This window comes from Varroa jacobsoni, unplaced genomic scaffold (genome assembly GCF_002532875.2).
Source record: "Varroa jacobsoni isolate VJ856 unplaced genomic scaffold, vjacob_1.0 scaffold_1127, whole genome shotgun sequence".
Lineage (NCBI taxonomy): Eukaryota > Metazoa > Arthropoda > Arachnida > Mesostigmata > Varroidae > Varroa > Varroa jacobsoni.
The window spans coordinates 144,043-162,664 of NW_019214029.1; the positions used below are offsets into that span (position 1 = coordinate 144,043).

At 40.5% G+C, this 18,622-nt stretch overlaps 1 protein-coding gene and 1 long non-coding RNA gene across 4 annotated transcripts; one reads left to right on the forward strand and one right to left on the reverse strand.

Moving 5' to 3' along the window:
• Positions 1 to 120: 120 nt before the first annotated feature.
• LOC111266913 (uncharacterized) lies at positions 121 to 4,090 on the reverse strand. 3 transcript variants are annotated; one of them, XM_022844763.2, is made up of 6 exons: positions 3,901 to 4,015; positions 3,298 to 3,417; positions 2,391 to 2,547; positions 2,026 to 2,112; positions 1,501 to 1,620; positions 121 to 1,131 (listed from the first exon to the last, which is right to left on the reverse strand). In XM_022844763.2, the coding sequence occupies exons 3-6, from the start codon at positions 2,521 to 2,523 to the stop codon at positions 929 to 931; spliced, it is 543 nt and encodes a 180-aa protein (XP_022700498.1). In that variant the 5' UTR covers positions 2,524 to 2,547; positions 3,298 to 3,417; positions 3,901 to 4,015; the 3' UTR covers positions 121 to 928. The 3 variants fall into 3 exon arrangements, with proteins under 3 accessions (XP_022700498.1, XP_022700497.1, XP_022700496.1); XM_022844762.2 differs by lacking the exon at positions 3,298 to 3,417 and having other exon boundaries at positions 3,957 to 4,090; XM_022844761.2 differs by lacking the exon at positions 3,298 to 3,417 and having other exon boundaries at positions 3,901 to 4,058.
• A 7,195-nt stretch (positions 4,091 to 11,285) lies between these two features.
• On the forward strand, positions 11,286 to 17,381 carry LOC111266916 (uncharacterized). Its single transcript, XR_002684323.2, has 5 exons — positions 11,286 to 11,685; positions 12,829 to 12,960; positions 14,312 to 16,548; positions 16,831 to 17,050; positions 17,261 to 17,381. It is a non-coding gene; the product is annotated as an uncharacterized LOC111266916 (long non-coding RNA).
• The last annotated feature ends 1,241 nt before the right edge of the window (positions 17,382 to 18,622 follow it).

Sequence of the window (18,622 nt, forward strand, 5' to 3'; positions counted from 1 at the left end):
TTATTGTAACAGAGTGCAAAAGGTCAGTTGATCCAGCTAGAGCGCTGATGTGCGAAAAAAATGCCTACAACAATTATCAGTTAATTTAATAATTCAATTAAAGGTACCCATGACCAAAAATCTTCAACAGGATGATTTATTTGCTTTAGTATTTAAACACTAATCTGGAAACAGTGTGTCATTGTAGAATAGCTGATAGGTAAAATTGTATGGATATCTTTAGTGGTTTATTTTGGTATTTTGTCACACAAAGTAAACCTCTTTTTCTAGACAAGATACATGTTAATGCCCATTTATATCCCATGTCGTGCAATCGGTGCCGTTAATCTCTCAACTATATGCGCTGCTGTCTACCACGATACCTCTTACTTAATATTCATAATATACACCGGATGACTACTTCGATGTCAAAATCATGTTAATATTTACACCGTTAAACTATATACATATATACATATATGCATACATATAAACTATACATATATAGTTTAGCTGTTATTTTCAAAAGTCTCAAATCGATTAAAATACAAGTATGTGCAAACATAAAACAAAGATGTTGAAACTGGCAAAGTATGATACGAATTAATAGGAATAAGGTGCTGTAATTTTGCGGGCTACCAAGAAAGAAGAAACAAGAAAGCCTTTTCTCCTAGACTCAAGAAATATGCTTATATTTTAAATGGAGTAGAGCACTTTGGAACCTGCGCTGATGGGTGGAAAATAACCACGTACTACCATAGGCTAATAACAAATAGATTAAAAAGACAATTTTATTTGTTTGACCAATAGCCATAACCATAAGCTCTTTCTGGATGTGAGTATTTTTACTGGCATTGTCTTGCTGCTGGTATTTATTTGAAACGCCGATTGGAGTGACGCGATGGAGCCGCAGGTTAGACGACGAATTTTTTTAGCGCATCGAATAACGTTATATTTGTTGTAACACTGCAAATCTAGCAGCCAGCTCCTGGTTCTTCCGACGTATCCGCCATGTTATGTAGATAATGCACCCCAGTAACGTAAGTGCCATTATACCACCAGCAACGCCCGGTACGGAATTACCCAGTGACGATAACAAAGTAGGTGTAGTCCTGTTCATATTCGCGGAACGATGGGTTAGGTTGCACGTAGCTGAATGATAAGCAGAAAAAAACAAAGCAAAGAAACAATATTTTTCATCAGAGAATTTTAGGTGTATTATCTTAATTTCTGTACCACTTTCTACAAAAACTAACAGTCATTATGTATAGGTCATCGAGATGAACTAATTCAGATTAACGTTTTTCTATGCGCATAATGAATACTGCAAAAACTATTAAAATAATTTAGATAAAATCATTGGATTGGTTATTAATTAAAGTAATTTAACTTAATTGCTTGCTCAGTATTGCCTCAATACGCCAACTTATTTATCGGTTTCGACAGCTGCGCTTCTTCAAAACCAGCAATAAGAATACTTCATTCCGTAAACCCCTGCATGTCTTAGCGCGGTCCACTAACCTTTACAGTTTGTCCCATTGCGCAGCTCAGAGCAGTAGAGCTTCATATCGTCTACGTGTGCCGAGTCGCCATTGATGGTGCATACTATTTCATACTGATTCGTGGTAAGTTTCGTAGTTTCTACAAACATAGACATAGGAAACAGTAGACATTGATTTAGGAAGTTGATCCATGCAGCTCTTTCTGCTAACCATAGTGTGTACCATTACACAATTATAAATTATATAAACTATAAACAACTATAAACTTGTTCAATAAAATTGTTGGGCTTCAATGATAGCCATCTACGATATAGAGATGCTTATTTTTTTGGAATGATCCACGTTAAACAGGATTATCATGATGTTTTTTGTTCGTTTGAAATATCTTGCATGTTGGTCAAACAAAATGACGGTATCCGTTTCAACAATTTACCTAAATAACAGCAAGAACTTTAGTTAAAACTGGTCATGAAACGCAGAGTTTCATGGAGATTGAAACAAATAACAAAAAAAAATTATAAGTCTTGAATCTAAGATAACATACCGTTTGGGAAAGTACAATCCTGTAGAACAATACTGGAGTCGCAGTAACTGCATTGTGTCATATTCAGCTTCCCCAGCCAATGTGTGGCTAGAAAAAAACGAAGATAAAATAAATTAGCTAGTCCAACATGTATACTAATCACCCAGATAGAGATATAAATAATAATCTGACCAAATTGTTCGATGCGGCTAATGAGTTAAGATACTCTATAATTTTTGTCAGCAGGCAGCGTGGCTTGGCAAAATTTCATATTATATTAAGTACATGGGAGATATATATATTTCATTTACTCTGCTATATATATTATTCCAGTTAAGAAATTTAAAATCTGAAACTGTTTGTTTAACCTTGCATGCCTAACGTACCCCTGCATTGTTGGTCGAGGAATCCAGTCTCAAAAATAACTTTAAGATCTTTTCGGCTCGTATGTGACCCAATTGAGGCGCCTGCCATAAGTGCCATCGAAGTTACGAGGAGGTTACCCAGCAGTAGAAACATGTGGAAATTGTGCGTCTGAAATCACTGTACCATATAACAGAGAATGAACACTTCAAGTACATATTTTTAGTCTTAGGAATTCAATCGACACAGAACTAAAGAGTGCATAAGGTTCATATTTTTAAATAGGACAACGTAATTACGTCTTTCTGTGACGCACCAAAGTGACTGATAACGAATATCTTCTACAGCGGAATAGAGATGAAGCTGAGCTGCAAAAAGCTTCATCACATGAAATTTTCATCGCTCTTGTAGGCCTTTATTACTGACTATAAAATCTTTTACCTTGTATTTGTCAATTCAAATTATTACCTTAGGCGAATCTAAAGTACAAGGAGATAACGTCTTATGAATGTAGGAGCCCAAAATTAGGTCTATCTGATTATGAAGTTACACTTGTGTAATTGAGCGTAAATTATGGGTTGATACACGACGGAAATAGCTACGTATTGTATTGAACATGACGATAATGACAAGGTAACATTACAAAGGCCATGTCGGAAAACAATGCGTCTATCCAATCATATTCATTCCCTTTCTCAAATCGTACTGAACATCATGATAAGCTTCATAAGGACTCTATGTACTTTTTTCTTTTTTTTTTTTACTTGCAAAGCTTTTATATTATTATAAAGTAGATGGTGACGTTACATCAAGAGAAATACTTTCGTAAGGAAATTCTACGGACTTAGTAGAACTTCAAACAGAGCGCATATAACAAACAGAGGACAAAAAATACACAACGTTTTTATCCGTGCAAAAGCCAGGTTTTACCTATGATGATGCCATAGAATTGTCCTATTTTTCAACTGGCCTGTAAATGACAGATCACATCCTGCTAGGACGCCAGGAAGAACGACAAAATCTCAATCTAACGTATTTTCCTTTCTTGTTCTACGCACCAGAAACAAACGAGTAAGTCAACAATTAGTTGTAACTCCGCGAACATTAGCTTCTAGTACGTTTAATTTCTACAGATCAAATACATATTGAACGTGATAAAAGACATAGGCCTTAAAGTTTAAATTGCGTAGCAACTGTCTCCAAGCAAGTCGCTACTTTTAGACGGTCTAAAGATACATAAATGCTATTTATTCATCTCGCATGACATTCAAATAAATATGTATTGGCCCATCTTCTATATAAAACACTCAATACAGAATTAGGTTGTTTTAAAGGGAATGATTGGCAAAATACATCATTTTATTTTGATAGTTTACTTAACAGTCGTATCGCATGCATAAAATTGTGATTACGTCTATCAAACTTGAATAGTAAATTAATATTGTAAAAATCATTATTAATAAAAATATTGTAGGATGCTTGGATTTTAGAGCAATTCAATGTAAAAATAAACGAATATCGAAATCTACTTACGGAAGAATTGGAAGCGACCAATATAGACTCTACTCGTGTGAGTGTGAACAGCTTACCGCAGTCAGCTGATGGATTGCTCATCGCCGCTAGTGCACTATCACCCATATTCCGCTGTTTACAAAATGCTTTGATTATATACGATTAGTTGCAGCGAGTAGAGCAACTTGGCCAGCGAATCGCGCATGCGCAGGCCGAATGTCTTTCTGAATGAAAGCTCATTCCTGTTTGCCATGCATTCATTTTGCCCCTGTTCGCGCGATGTTCTGGCGGTAACGTGTTTGTCTTCCACACCTAGTGAGAAACGGTTCTGATGCGAAACCGAGTCCTCATAATAGTGTAGTGGATTAGCCCCTGTTTAAGTGGGAAGTCGGCCATAAACAGACACAGATCAACAAGATGCATTCGTGTACACTGAAAGGGAAGCTGAAACGTGCTTGAAGGGCAGCAAAGCCGTTATTAATTGGTTTTTGTTTAGCACATGTCCGAGTAGAATCAAACCGCAACCGTATTATTCGCGGGTTTTGCGCACAAAGCACCTCGCAATAAACTTAATATAATCAGTCAACCTCTAGCGTATATTTTAACTCGTTATATATGGAGCACGTTGCGGAAGCTATCTTACAATAAAACAACTGTTTGAACATGCCATTTAATCCTTTTAGCCTTCAATAGTGGCAAGTCATAAATCCAATATGGTGAGATAGACAGGTGAACCTCTAGTTGCAAATCTCACAGACTACAGATTCGAGTTCCGTCCTTGAACGTGTATGGTTTTAAAATATACTTCTTAAGAAATTCTGAAATGTATTTTTCTGCTATAATGAAAGATTAGAACCGAAACGATATAACAAAAACCAGCATCGCTACTGTGTTCTACCATCAGGCTGCTTTCTGCGATGGGCTTCTTATGTTTTGTGAAGGGTTATGTTATAGATTGAAAACGTTTTTTGCATTGACTCTCGATTGATCTTCAGTCTAAGTTTCGACTTGACGTTTGTATGCTCGTGAACCTTTAGTTCTGCTATAAGTGTATACATTAAAAAAAAGCAGTATTCTTTTTACCACATCAAATAATATTATAAAACAGGTGTAATAAATTGTAAAGTGATTGCAGGGGCTAATTTATCATAATTCATTGTTATTATTATGCAATTGCCAATTTTGCTGAACTATGATAGTAGCAATCCTCCATTTTATACTTTTACGTTAATTGAATGAATTTTTCTGTACGTGGGCTCAATTTTTCGCTCATTTTGTTAACAACCGAGTTGTTAATCCTTTGTCAATCTTTTGACTTCAACTTTGGTCTAATAAAAAATTAGCACAGTTGAGTCATATAATCACTCAAAAATATAGCGATTTAGGCAAATGCAATTTTCCACAAAAGATTTCGTTATAGCTGATATCCAGATGTTTTACTGTTTCGGATACTGGATCAGCTAATTCCGTTTACTACAATTGTGCTTGAGTTATTCTTTGTAGAAATTCTAGCAGTATTTTTTGCAATCGCTTTAAAATAGGCTTTACAGAATTTGGGAAAGTAGGAAAATGCTATAGGGGGTAAGTCTTGGGGCAGGCGCAAAGTATCAAAGAACACTAACGAATTAGATTGAGGTGGGCGATATCGGGAGGAAGGCGCGCAGTAACGGGCAAGGGTATTCTGCACCTGTATAGTAAGGCCCAGCTGGCAGGGGTTTCGGGTATATAGATATATAGTACTGCCCTCAGACAGTAGTTGTAGAAATGGATCGCTAACGGTAAGTAAGCACCAGTAGCATCGTCAGGAAAGCTCGAAACGGAGTGTCATCTGCTAAGGATCCCTAATGGCATAAAGAAACATCGTGGGTCATCTGGTCTGGCCACTGAAGGCGCTCAAATGCGGCCGTAGAAGAGCAGCGAAACTTCAGAAACAGTTGATGAATTGTAATGTTGTTGCTTGTCTCTGCTTCCTGCCGGAATATATTTCTCCTGCTGCTTTTTCTAATCACGGCTGTATTAGAGGGCATTTCGGGCAACGGGATTAAATTGACCGTCCATAAAATGCAATTGTTGATGCAAAATTTGCTTATTTCATCTCTTCAAGAATACTGGAAGATGCAATAGATTTTTTTTGCATAGAAAATAAAGTATGTCTTTTTAAATATTTGATAGCTCAGCAAACGTGTTTGCTGTGTAAATGGAGAACAGCATTGGTGTTTCGTATGTTAGGACATAAATGTAAGAGAATCCGCTCTACTCTACGAGTTTTCAATTCGCTTCTCCTCGCGTGATGGTCAGTAAAAGATCAATGGCTTGTAAAATGCTGTCTTCATTCCTCATAACAGAGCTCGGACGACTGTTTATACACTAACATGTATGCTCGATCTAGGTAGCAAGTACATATATATATATATATAGAGCATTCCTATGCTTGAATAGAGTTCACGTTCCAACAAAATGCTAGCGATGTGAGCATCATGCGTGCAAATGCTGATGGGCTATTCCCGCTACCAGCTGGAGAACAATTGATGTTGGCTGACGGCCAGTTAGGTTCCTTTTGTGCAACATGGCGCGCGGGTGCATTGAAAGTCGATTTAGAATAAGGAATCCATTTTCCTTTTGACGGAGTACATCGCGCCCATCTACGCGTTTGGCTGCACTTGGATAGTATCGTTATCGATGAAACTGCACTACCAATTTGCAAGTCCGCTATCTTGCACAGAGTTGTCTGGGTAAGAAACCGTAGGTTGTAGGTTCGATTAGGACCTCATCGCATTAACTCCTTAATGTCGAATTAAGTGATCAGGAGGAAGAAAGACCAAAAAACAAAAATACCGTGATTGAAGCGCATTTCGCTTTAGACGGTCTTCTTATAGGTATTATAAAATACAAATTATATTAGTAAATAAATATATATATATGTACTCTTGAATGAGTCATGAAGTTGTCTTACGGCCTAATTAAATGCAAATAAAGGTTGCCAATTGGCCCCAAAAATTTGCTTGATGAATATGTATATACCACGCAACATCATAAAAGGAAAGATGTCGTTAAAAGATTGTTTAATACCAAAATATGCCAGTACGCTTTAAGGATCAGCTACGCATATCTGTCTTATGACGCGTCCGGCAGAGTCAACGGAAGCAATTCTATGATAAGTAGCCTGATTAGTAATGCTACGCAATGACTAATTATGGATTTTAGAAATGTCTGGTCCTTAACAAGAAACACCTTTTAACATGAAATCGTACCTCTTTCATTGGTATAGATTTTCAATGTTATAGATAGCATTTGATTTTCTTGTTTAGAACATCTCGAAATATTTAAGTAACAGGATGTGAAGTACTTTAGTGGTCGATCCACACCAGCGTAGCTGAATATCGGTAATGTCACCATACTATCGCATATTTTGCCATCGCAGGACAACAAATAAACGTAATACTTTTGCCCTATTTCTACAATTTGTAGTAGCAAAAGCCGCATTTTTGCTTTCCGCGCATGTTTACGAATGTCTATGTGTGAGCCTGCACATGACGCCTGAAGCAAAATTCAACTGATTTGGTCCGAAATGAACTGTCGCCTGATGAAGAGGCACGCTATATGGGAGCGTTCTTCGTAGGCCATCTTGGTTGCGGCTGCTGCTGCTGGGCTCGAAAGTAAGTTTCGACGAAACGGCATATTCAGTGGAGCATATCGTTCCGTCAGAACCTTCTCGCAGCATCGAGTTCAATGTTCTAATATAGGTCTGCAATGGACACGAGTCTCGCCCAATCACTCACTAGATAGAATAGTCGGAACAGCCGTTGACACTGTTCGGAGAATGAATGAATGAACATAGCTAATGGTGGTTTGCGTGAGCTCGAGAATTGTAACACTCTTGACGCAATGAAGCATAATTGTCGATTGTACCACTATCACTTTTTGAGTACTGAAATGTCTCTTTATAGATATAAGAGTTTTTGCAGAGTGTTCTTTGCTTTAGAGGGTGCTATTGCTTAATATATACATACATATATGATCTAACAAGAACTTGCCAGGTAAGTGACCCACTGTTAAAGACCACCAATACTAGAGGACTTAAATTAATTTTTCGTTATTTTTACAATGACTAAAATCGTTAATGGAAGAATATTTCTAAAACTGTTTCAACGACACAGACAGACACAAATAAAACCTACCTTTACATTCAAGTTCATGCTAATCACCACGGGTAATCTGTCTTGGTACCATTTATCGTACCATGGTTTTCATGCAGAGGCATTGCTGCACTTAAGGGTATAGTTCTTGATCGTTAGTAGTCTCGTACCGAACTCAAATGAGTTCGTCCAAAGGTACACGCTGTTTTAGCAATTGGCATCGCTTCTCGCTAAAATGCGCTAAAATAGCAAGCACAATCTAGATAATGTGCCAAAAGCCGGAAAACAAAACCGTCAGCCATCCGTAGTCGTCTACTTCGATTTGAATCGCCCCCTATTTTAGCAGCATAAGGGCAACGAATGACTCGTCTTCTTTTCCCACAACACGACTTTGTCATTCTGTAATGCGCAACCGTCGTAGCCGAAACTCTGCAACTAACTTCCTTCATCCGCTTAACTTTTACTTGTAGGTCGTCATGCCGTGCCGTTTTCTCATAAAACGCATTTACCTCGTAGCTAATCTCTGCCTCGTAGTGCACTACGTTGCTGTGAAGGTAGTTGATTAATGCTAGCTAAAAACACTTTCCGAATACGGTAGACAACTCGAAATTGAGTGTGAAGATGTCGCATCGTCGAATGCCGTCGAAGCCGGAAAACAAGAGATTCGAATGGAAGGATTCGTTCTTACCACTGCTCCCCTATCTGGCTTCCGATTGAATAGGCCCACAGATCGCAGGCGATACTTCATTATAGAAAGAAAGCGGTCTCCAGAAAGGATTATACTACCAGGTCCTTGTTACATTGCTTTTTCTTTTTTGGAGAAGTGACTGTTGTTTAGGGGAGCGTTGCTGTACAGACTCTGCATGGCTTCCTTGTTAAGCTATTATCTAGAAACTACGATAACTCAACGGAGCTTAAATTGCGCGTTTATGAACCTAAAGATATCGACTACATACTACTACCAGTGTTCGCTATGGATAATTATTTACCATACAATATTCAACTACGAGTGGGTGCCTACTACTATACATAAATTAGTAGAGAAAAATCAATCAATATATAACTTGTCATTATTTAATCCTTATAGACAAGGAACCGAGACACCTAGCTCCTCCTATAGTCTTAAAATTGAACTCGAGTTTTTTCTTTAAGAAAAAGTGACCGTCCACTAACGTTTACATGGAACAAATAGAACTTTTACGATAACTAAGGCTATCGAATTTTGGTTAAAAATAATTCACTAATATTTCATGTGATAAAACTAGTGAAAGTTCAAGCGTTTGCTAGACTTTGTTCCCATTCATTATTTCTTTCATAGGATCCGTTTACTAAATAAGGTAATTGATTTGTTAGCTAAACCACCTCGGCGTCTGTCACGGCTGCTAATAAATTCTTAGAAGCCACTTACCTCGAATACGGCAAACTCATCTTTTATCGCCTGTACTAGTATGAGGTTTTCTATCTTATATCCTATAATCAGGCCAAAGCCAGCTAGCGATAGCTAGATGAAGCTATTTTAGATGAAGCACATCCGCTACGGTAACTCTGGTAACTAGAGCTATTATTAGCCTTAGTTCTTATATGATCTCTAATGGTTTCACTCTGTTCATAATATCCAAATCGCTTAATAAGGTGCGAGAATATGCCAAAACGTTTTAAGCGGCCAAAAAAATAAAACAGATTTCTTGGGTCGCATCAGCTACCCGTAGATGACGAGTTCTCGGAAGGAGAAAGGAGTTGACCCTCGATTAATAAATCTACATGTATACGTCTCTTTCAGCTATTGTCCGCTGTCAACGCCCTCATTTTTTTGGCTTTTTTGAGCTTCTTTTGTATTTGTTGGTTTGCAAAATTCTCATAGAATTGTCTTCGGTGTCGTTCTTTAAACCGGTCTATTTTTTTCTGTTTTTCTTTCCCTAACACCTCCGTAAGCCATCGTTTGCTTGCCGCCCGGCGCCCCTTACCGTTGACCCAAGTCCTTTAAGACAACGTGAAGGATAGCCAAAAGAGGCAAAAGGGGGTTCGGGAGGGAAGGTGACAAAGAGGACTGCTTCCTATTTCTTAATGTCTTTGATTTCATCATCATCTGTTTACGGGTTGCGTATAAAGTCGGAAATCGTTGAAGTGACCCATCCGTAGTAACTGTTGCCGGACAGATATTGCGCTGTCCTCCGTCGTCTTCCTTTCTGTCCATCTTCACTCCGTATCAGTACGCTTCGTCGTCTTTCCTTTCGTTCTTGTTCTCATCTTCTGTTTTAGGTCAAAGAAGATGATACTGCCCGCTTGCGAACTCCCGCCACCACCGCCGCCATCAACGATGTCGCCTCTAGCAAGCATCTTGCCACGGGCTGGTTGTCTTCGCATCACCTCACAGTTGCTTACATATAGCTCACGTCCAGAATATGTTCTTCTGCATCGCTTCTGTTAGCATGAGTTCGTGTTGCGCGAACCCTCGGGTACGGGTGCCTTCTTTCTTACCTAAAGGTGCTGTTTTGTATGTGACTCTTTTGTGTCTGCTCCATCATTATCGTCAGCAGCATCGGGCAGGCCAAGCAACAGGTCCACAAGCGCCGGTGTTTTTTCGTCCTTCTTCTCGATCGTCAATTCATCTAGTGTACGGAACATAGAGTCGGTAAACGACGAGAATAACAACAACAACAACGACAAGGTGGACGGAACATCTGCTGTACGTACAGTTGTTTTTTATCTTTCCCGCTTACCGTTGCTGTCGTCCAGCAATAGTATTGGTGGCAACGCAAGCGGCTGCGGCGTTGCTTGCTTGGCTCTTAGCAGCTCGACCAGCTCATACAGGAGACGGCTCGATCGACTGTATCGTTCATTCGTTGTTCGCGCATAGATCGACTTGTCTCATCAGTATCTCAAACGGTGCCTTGGTGCCAGCAGCAGTAGCAACAACGCCAGCCGCCACCGGCAGTCAGTCGTCGCCGACATCGTTATCGAAGCGACAGCCGCTACGTCTGCTGTCGTTCTATCTATCTACTGTGCTTTCGCCGTACAGTGTCCTGCCATGGCATGCACACACATCGAGACAGACAGAGAAACAGGCAGGCAGGCAGGCAGGCAGGCGGGCGGGCGGGCGGGCATGCGGATGGACGGGCAGATGCGACGTTCCGATCCGAGCAAGCAGTAACGGACAGTAGCCGAGGCCGCTATGGCGGCCTCTGCCATCACCAGCAGCACTATTATCCTGCACATATACAATAACGGTGGCAGTATACGTGTGTATAATAAGGTTTGACGAAGCGAAAAACAGCGAATCCGTATCGGCATCGTAGCGTTAGTCGCTTGTTGCCAATACAGGAATAAAATTGCTGGACACGCGCTGATCTGCTGCTGATCCAATGAGACGGCGTTGGTGGTGGCGCTGCTGCTGTCCTTGGTGATAGTTGGTATAGCAGCAGCGCTTTACACAGTCGAGATCGAACGAAACAAGACGAGCAGGTACCATTAATATCACCAGCGTCGCTACCATCCAGCCGTTTGCGGGCATCCGCAAGAACGCCGAAGGTTCGAAATATACCAACCATCTGCCAGCCATCGCAGCAGCCCTCGCAAGATGGCGCCTGCCTCAACAACAGACGCAGCTTGTGTTTGCGAGGATCTTCCGAGTCACGGATATATAGCAGTTCAAATTGACCGACATCTGTGTGTAAGTTGAATGGCAGCGGCAGCAGTAGACCCCAGATAGCCAAAACCGGTTGCCGAGATCGAACTGTAAAGAACTTCGGGAAGGTAGTGAAGATCGTCAGACAATTGCGTTTCCATTACTGCTCAATGTAGCGGCTCAGCATTCGACAAACGTCGAGGAAATTCATTGTGGATGATACGTTCTCGACAGCACCAACTGCAGAATTCGTACCTATTTGATCTTGTCTATCTGTTTGCTGCTAACCATTGGTGTGGAGTGGGATTGATGGACTCGTTTTCATTCTACTGTTATTAGTAAATACCAACTGAACATTTTGCGTAGCGCGTATCCCCCCCATTGATTATTAACCGTTTATGTGATCTACTTGAAGTACGGCCTTTCCTATGGGGCAAAACAGGACTAAGCGGTAGTTTTCAATCTGAGTATGAACCTTTACTCATTAGCTAGAAGTCCACTTAAAGCAAAAGCGTGTATCTTTCCCTTTTTGCCTCGAATTTGCTCATTGATCGACCCCCGTCATAGTCGTCTATCTACATTCAGGAAGCACGCAGTCATAGTCACCTAAACCTCTAACTGCACCAAACAGTTTCCTTGTTCTCAGTATCCTTTCTATTCAACAGGAGAACTGTCCTTAAACGACGCTGAGTCACTGCTAGTGCCAAATAAGTTTTGCATACCTATTGAATCACACAGCTGCAAAGCTCGTTAAATGTTTTGTGTTTATTTGCCTTAAATACATACTTCAGAATCAAGCTAAATGAAGACAATTATATCCGCGCCTCCGGTTGATATCTTAGATGAACGATCTAACCAATTGAGTCTATAAATTGTAAAGATAAATGCATTTGATAGATCAACTGGTCCCATCGTAAAGTATAGAATCGCTGATAGATTTACATCTCGACATTGCTTTTTGTTCATAGGAATAACGTGGTCTTTCTAATTATCGCCTGCTATATAATACGTCGTATGGAAGACTAATATCAGATCATACATCATATCTTATCGACGTCTGGTAGCTGAAAGGAACGTCCTGTCCGCATTTCACTTAGAAAATACGTTGAAACTTCTTACACTTCGAGATGATGACCATTTGCATGTGCTGAAAAAATAGAACACCATGTTTGCGTACGACCGTTGCAGAAGTTCCTTTATAAAAAGACCTGCACTGACCCTTCAGTTGTACGGGACTTTCGGTAGCCTGCTGCGGCCTGAATGCCTCATTACAAGCGACCAGAGTGGAGCTGAGTCCTCTTGTTTCTTCAGCTATCGAAGGTACAAACAATAAGTAGGGTCATGTGTATTAAGTATGTCAATAATGAGCATATGCTGATGAATTTATGCCAAGAATTGCGTTGAGCGCTAGCACTCTCAACAAATGAAATTGTTACGTTACCCCAATTCAAGTAAACATATATATGTATTTGTGCATTTGTTGCATGCACACAGTTACTTACACGCAGGTGGCGAATTCAGCGAAGACCGGACGATGGCGTTGTGATTATTTTCGGCAAGATCTGTTCTATCATATAGATACTTATGGACTCTCGTAAGACGTTCAGTTTTCCTTTCCGGAATAGACCGGGTTCAAAAGCTGCAAGCAAATTGATCGCGTATTTTCTGTAGCAAGTTTACACTGCCTTTTTTACTTCAATTAAAATCTGGTGCGCGCTGAATTTTATACGTATCCGATTTAGGGGTGCAAACTAATCGCCTGCGGTGGATGGCTTCACTCGATCTCGAGAAATAGCAGTTGTAAAAACATTAAATACAATACCGCAGTTTTGTAATTATCCTTGAAGTAAAGTCAGTAAACTTCGACCAAAAAATATCCTTCCCTCTTCCCAACCCCCGTATATGAGATTTGACATAGAATCGTGCGAGATGTGGCCACATCAAATAAAGCTCTAAGAAAAGTCTTTAGTCTTCTAACTTCCCGTACAAGGCACGCTATTGATTTTATCCAGAATTTCAGACTGAATCCCTGTCTAAGCTTTAAAATTTCTTAGGAAGTGGATTGCCATCTATGTATAGGATAGATTTTATCTGAAAGCGTTATAGCACGGTCATGCTGTTTCTTGGCTTTCATATAGGAGGCTGACTTTCTGCAACCGATATTCTTAACGCACACGCTAAATATTCTTTCCCTCCACAGTTATGGACAACTATTTACCTACCTGGGTTACTAATGGTGTTTGTACTGGTACTGCGTAATCGTAGCTGCATTCGAGCTGATATTAAAACACAATTTATTTCGAAATTATTCTTACCTATCAGCTGACATGAGAACCCGTGATCACAGAAATGACTGCACATTTCCCACATGGGAAATGTACACTCATTTCTATTGCAGCAGTTAATATATACATATAATACTTTATTTTAGACTTAGCAACCTCGTTCATACGCCATTCCAAGTTCTGCACTCAACCCATTAATAATTACCCTAGACAAAAATAAATATCGTATCAAAACACACATATATATATATATATATATATATATATATATATATATATATATATAGTAATAGCTATTTTTCAAGGTTGTTGTTGTGAAGCTTACGCCAGTCTGTTGCCGTTATGTCCATCTACTTAGTATCACTCGAGTCGAAGTGCTTTTCTAGGTGATTGATTTTGGTCGCGCCTGTGGATCTCTATGCGTCTACGCCATATCGGCTCGAGCGGGACATATCTTCGCAGCAACTAGCCTCTACTAGCAGCGTCTCCGATAAGATCTAGAAGAAGAAACACTGGGAGGTACTCTGAAGTATCGAATTAGAAAATAAAAACAGCAGTACTGGCTATTATTACCTTAATGATGGTACGACTTCTAAAACTACCACTAATAGCACGATAGTTTATTTCATCTGTTTCGTCCGCCGCCTTGCGGATGTAGTGCGACTTACGGCGCTCCCTGTTGTCCTGATTGCCGCAGTTGTTATTGTGGACAGTTGTTCGCAGCTTTGTTATGTTCATGTTTCTTCTTGGGTTTCGGTCCTGCTCGCTCAGGTTCCATAATACGAAGCTAACAAACTAATTGGTAACGCTGAAGCTTCCGTACTAAGGCCCGAAATCTACCCGTACTGTGCTCAGTTACCGTTCAACTACGGCTCGTACATCTACCTTGATAATCGATGGTACGTTTTTGACATGGCAGCGAGACCTATTATAGTTGTAGTTACCGGTGAAAGAGGTCTGACATGTATCTATACACTCGGCAGCTAGCCTACCTCTCTTCTCTATTGTTCGTTAGCTTTGTCGCTTGATCTACTTAGAACGGTATAATAACCGTTCACACAATTGCACCGCAGCTTAATTTAACATTTATTTTTCTAAACTATTTTTCTGTTTCCAGCACGCTGATTTCGCTGGTCGCACTTTGTTCACGCGCTTGGCCTGTTTCTGCCCGCGTTGGTTCCCTTACATCTAAGAACGTCGCATCCTAGTTTCATTAACATATTTTCTAGTGTTAACATCGCACTACGGTCTTCCGCGTATGCTATTACCGTTACTATTGTTATCAATGACATTGGCTTAATCGTTGTCAGTAATTTGTTTGCTTATCTAACGCCACTATAGATATAAATATCTATATGGATAACGTATAGGGAGTGATAACAAGCAAGTTGACGTCACGTCGCAGGGTGTAGTAGCGCATTACGCCGAGCAGCTGTTGCGTATTCCAGCGGTAGTCCGCTGCGCAACCGCGGACTGGGTTCCTCGCGGCTTTTTCTGGCACGCCAGTGACGCCCCGCGCCCTTAAATTTGGCGCTGCTGGCAGCGTTAGCGTTTTTTTTACCTATTTTGTCTTGAACAACTGCCCGCTTGGTGGTTCCTCTCGCACCTCGTTTGCAGTCTCTTCCATCTTATAGTTGTCTGTTGCGGTTTACCTCCCGGCCCTTCCTCCTCGCAAGCGTCCCCAGGGGTTTCGATTTCCACTACCACGCATTTCGGCCGATCTAAGCCAGAGCCAAATGCTCCTGTCAACTCGTTGTCCGTGTGACCGCTTCCTTGTTGGTGTCTACCGATCATCATTGCACACCAGACGACGGTACGATAACGGCCAGACACTAAATGACGAACGTTTCGTTTCTATATCTCCGTCACTGCGGGCGACATCGTCGTCGTAAGCGAAAAACGATGACGAAATAAAGGAAAGAAGCGATAACAACTCTAAATATCGCCATCGTGGCAATGACGAGAAGTTTTTTAGCTGAACTAAACTGAATTTTCACTTCATTATTATATTTCAATTTATATATTTCAATTGCAATTATATTCATTTTGGTTTCTCTCCTAATATTTTTTTTCGAAGAGGCGAGCCACGAACAGACACAGGACAGAGCAGGTAACTGACCGAATCGACAGATGCGTGTTGACGTACTACGAGAGTGAAAACAATATATACTAAAACAAGCTAAAACGTATATAAAATATTGATATATGTATGCGGTAGAAAGAAAAAGGAAGCGACTGGTCCCGAGCGACCAACGACGGAAAAAATAAGCATGCCTATACAGTAAGTAATGTTTAGCACGACTGTAGGTATGCGGGAACTACTGGTCTGAACAAGAAATATAAATGATTGCGCAAGAACCTTTCAAAGTCTTACTATATGCAATAACGTGTTATTATACAGTGCCGGAATATAAAAGCGGACGATTTCCATAGTGATTAGTATGCCTGATGTTAACGCGATGATTAGTGGTAGATAGCGACAACTATGTCGAGAAGTAACGATCGCATTAGGTCTGCGATTCCATTACAAATCCGTTAGTCGAGAGGTGGGCGTCTGATGCTTTCTTGTACTCTGGATACGTGACTCAGAAGAGAGCTTTTTGTTACGTCTATCACTCCTATGGTAAGCCGTCGTTGTTTTCTCTAAACAGAACCAACTATTTTTTCCAATGATCAATTTTCATAATATGCAAATAGATTTTCGTTACGAAAACGTATTGTTGGCTTAAAAGGCTAATTGTATTAAAGAACAACACAGCTGGTTCGGCTGCGACCTTGACGGAGTAGGTCCTGCTAATTACAGGACATGTGTTCGAAACCTCAGAACCTTTTCTCAAACAGATGGCTGGCCTACGGGACCGACTACTCCACCGATTGACGACTTGTTTGATTTCCTCCCATCTAGGCGTTTGCGGATTTACAAAAAAATCAAATTAAAGTACCAAACATAATTCGTCCAGCAAAATAGCTGCTCTTCCTGTTTTGGCCGCCAGAACAAAGTGTATGAAGCACTATGTAAACTGAAGACCCATCACGTCGACATACAAATTCTCACCGGTTCGTGTGAGGCGTCGCTCCAAATAAGGCCCAGCTTAGGTTCTTCGCTCTACGGCGTGCAGAAAAAGGCGAGTGTGAGATATATAACCGCACGAGAACCTACCAATATGGGCCTCTATGCCACAGACCTGGTTACGCATATGCTGCATTTGTGGAGATGAACGTAGGCCAATAGAGTGGCCTGCACAAAAAAGGAACATGGGAATATTCTCGTATATCCCGACAGACGTTCGCAGAGAGTTCATTGGAAATATTAAATTGTCTCTCTCATCACACAGGGCATGCTGTCTGAATCGAATACGCGGAGACGCGGTGCTCTCGATGAACGACCAGATGGGAGCAATGGATTAAATTGTAAATTAAGAACTGTGCGACGTGGAAATCGTTGTTGAAAAGTATACCTGCGTGCTTCCGCGCGGTAGCGCATGGCGGTTGTCCAGTCAGCTAACGCTCTTTACCGCACGCCTATCGTCGCAAGAACGTGTGCGACATGCGCCATTCATAAATTGGAATCATATCAGCCTCTACGGACTACCATTAATAAAAGCGTGCTCTTAAAATAATACACACAAACCTTTACTCGCCTTTGTTCCGGTTACCCTTCTCTAGCTAAATTACGAGTATGTAAAAGCAGAAAACGACCCAATCGTTCATAACAACGTGAAAAAATCCAACCACAGAATGATGACCAAAAACGACAAATACTATTATAGTTACCTATATAAGGGATACTCTTCGACTGAAATTGTATTAGCACCATCACTGGTATTAGAATATATATATATGGCAGCATGAGAAGCGACTAGATGAAAGATTACATTAGGTAGGTGCTAGGGTGAAACGAAACCTAACAGAAACATGGCCCGTTTTGGGTTGTATTCATAATTAGTGTGTCATCGATTGCCACTAGGTACAATATTTTTTAAAAGTACTATTGATATTCTACTTTTGAAAAGGTATTCATTCAAATCACACTTGTATAGTGGAGCGTAGAATGCCCATTTTTTTCCAGCCAGGATGGCGCCCAGATAGTATTTAGTGTATAGTAACTGATTCTAAAGGCTGACAACAGTATTATTAAGACAGGTCATTGACACTGTTACTGGGGCGGGCGGTGTTGCTATGATCTCATTCGGATCGTCCTGTTTCGAGTATCCTTTTCCTGATAAGCAAATGTTGAAGGATTTTCTGTAAAAACAAAGGCTCTCGCTGTCCAACATTTAGCTGATCTATTTAATCGACATAATGATTTTATGCATATTTAAAGCAAATTGAAATAAGGCTCGATGGTTATCTGCATCATTTACGTAAAAAATACGGACTGTCAGTGGGGATCGTGCAGAAGAGGACTCCTGCCTATTGAGGTCGTGGGGTTAAGCCGACGCAATATATTTATAAGGGCAGAAAAAAATGCTGATTTGGTACAGAAATTCCTATTGCGGCCCACACAAGCATCTTCGTAATTGATACGCATCTCCATGGTGGTTTAATTAGCCGTCGCTTGTAGAAATGTTATAGTCTCTCCCGCACCTTTATCAGATAAATTTTACTGCGTCAACACATAATAGACACTTAAGCGTATATATCAAAAGTTCTGTAGCCAGCAGCGCCGCAAGAATTCTGGCATTGGAGTTGGAAGC

What these genes read in the sequence shown, in the direction of transcription:
- LOC111266913 (XM_022844762.2), bottom strand. Translation starts at nt 2,523, where the DNA reads ATGTTTCTACTGCTGGGTAACCTCCTCGTAACTTCGATGGCACTTATG. An exon ending in CCTCGACCAACAATGCAGGG is followed by an intron (nt 2,113 to 2,390) that starts GTACGTTAGGCA and finishes GTTTTTTTCTAG; the next exon opens with CCACACATTGGCTGGGGAAG. An exon ending in GGATTGTACTTTCCCAAACG is followed by an intron (nt 1,621 to 2,025) that starts GTATGTTATCTT and finishes CTATGTTTGTAG; the next exon opens with AAACTACGAAACTTACCACG.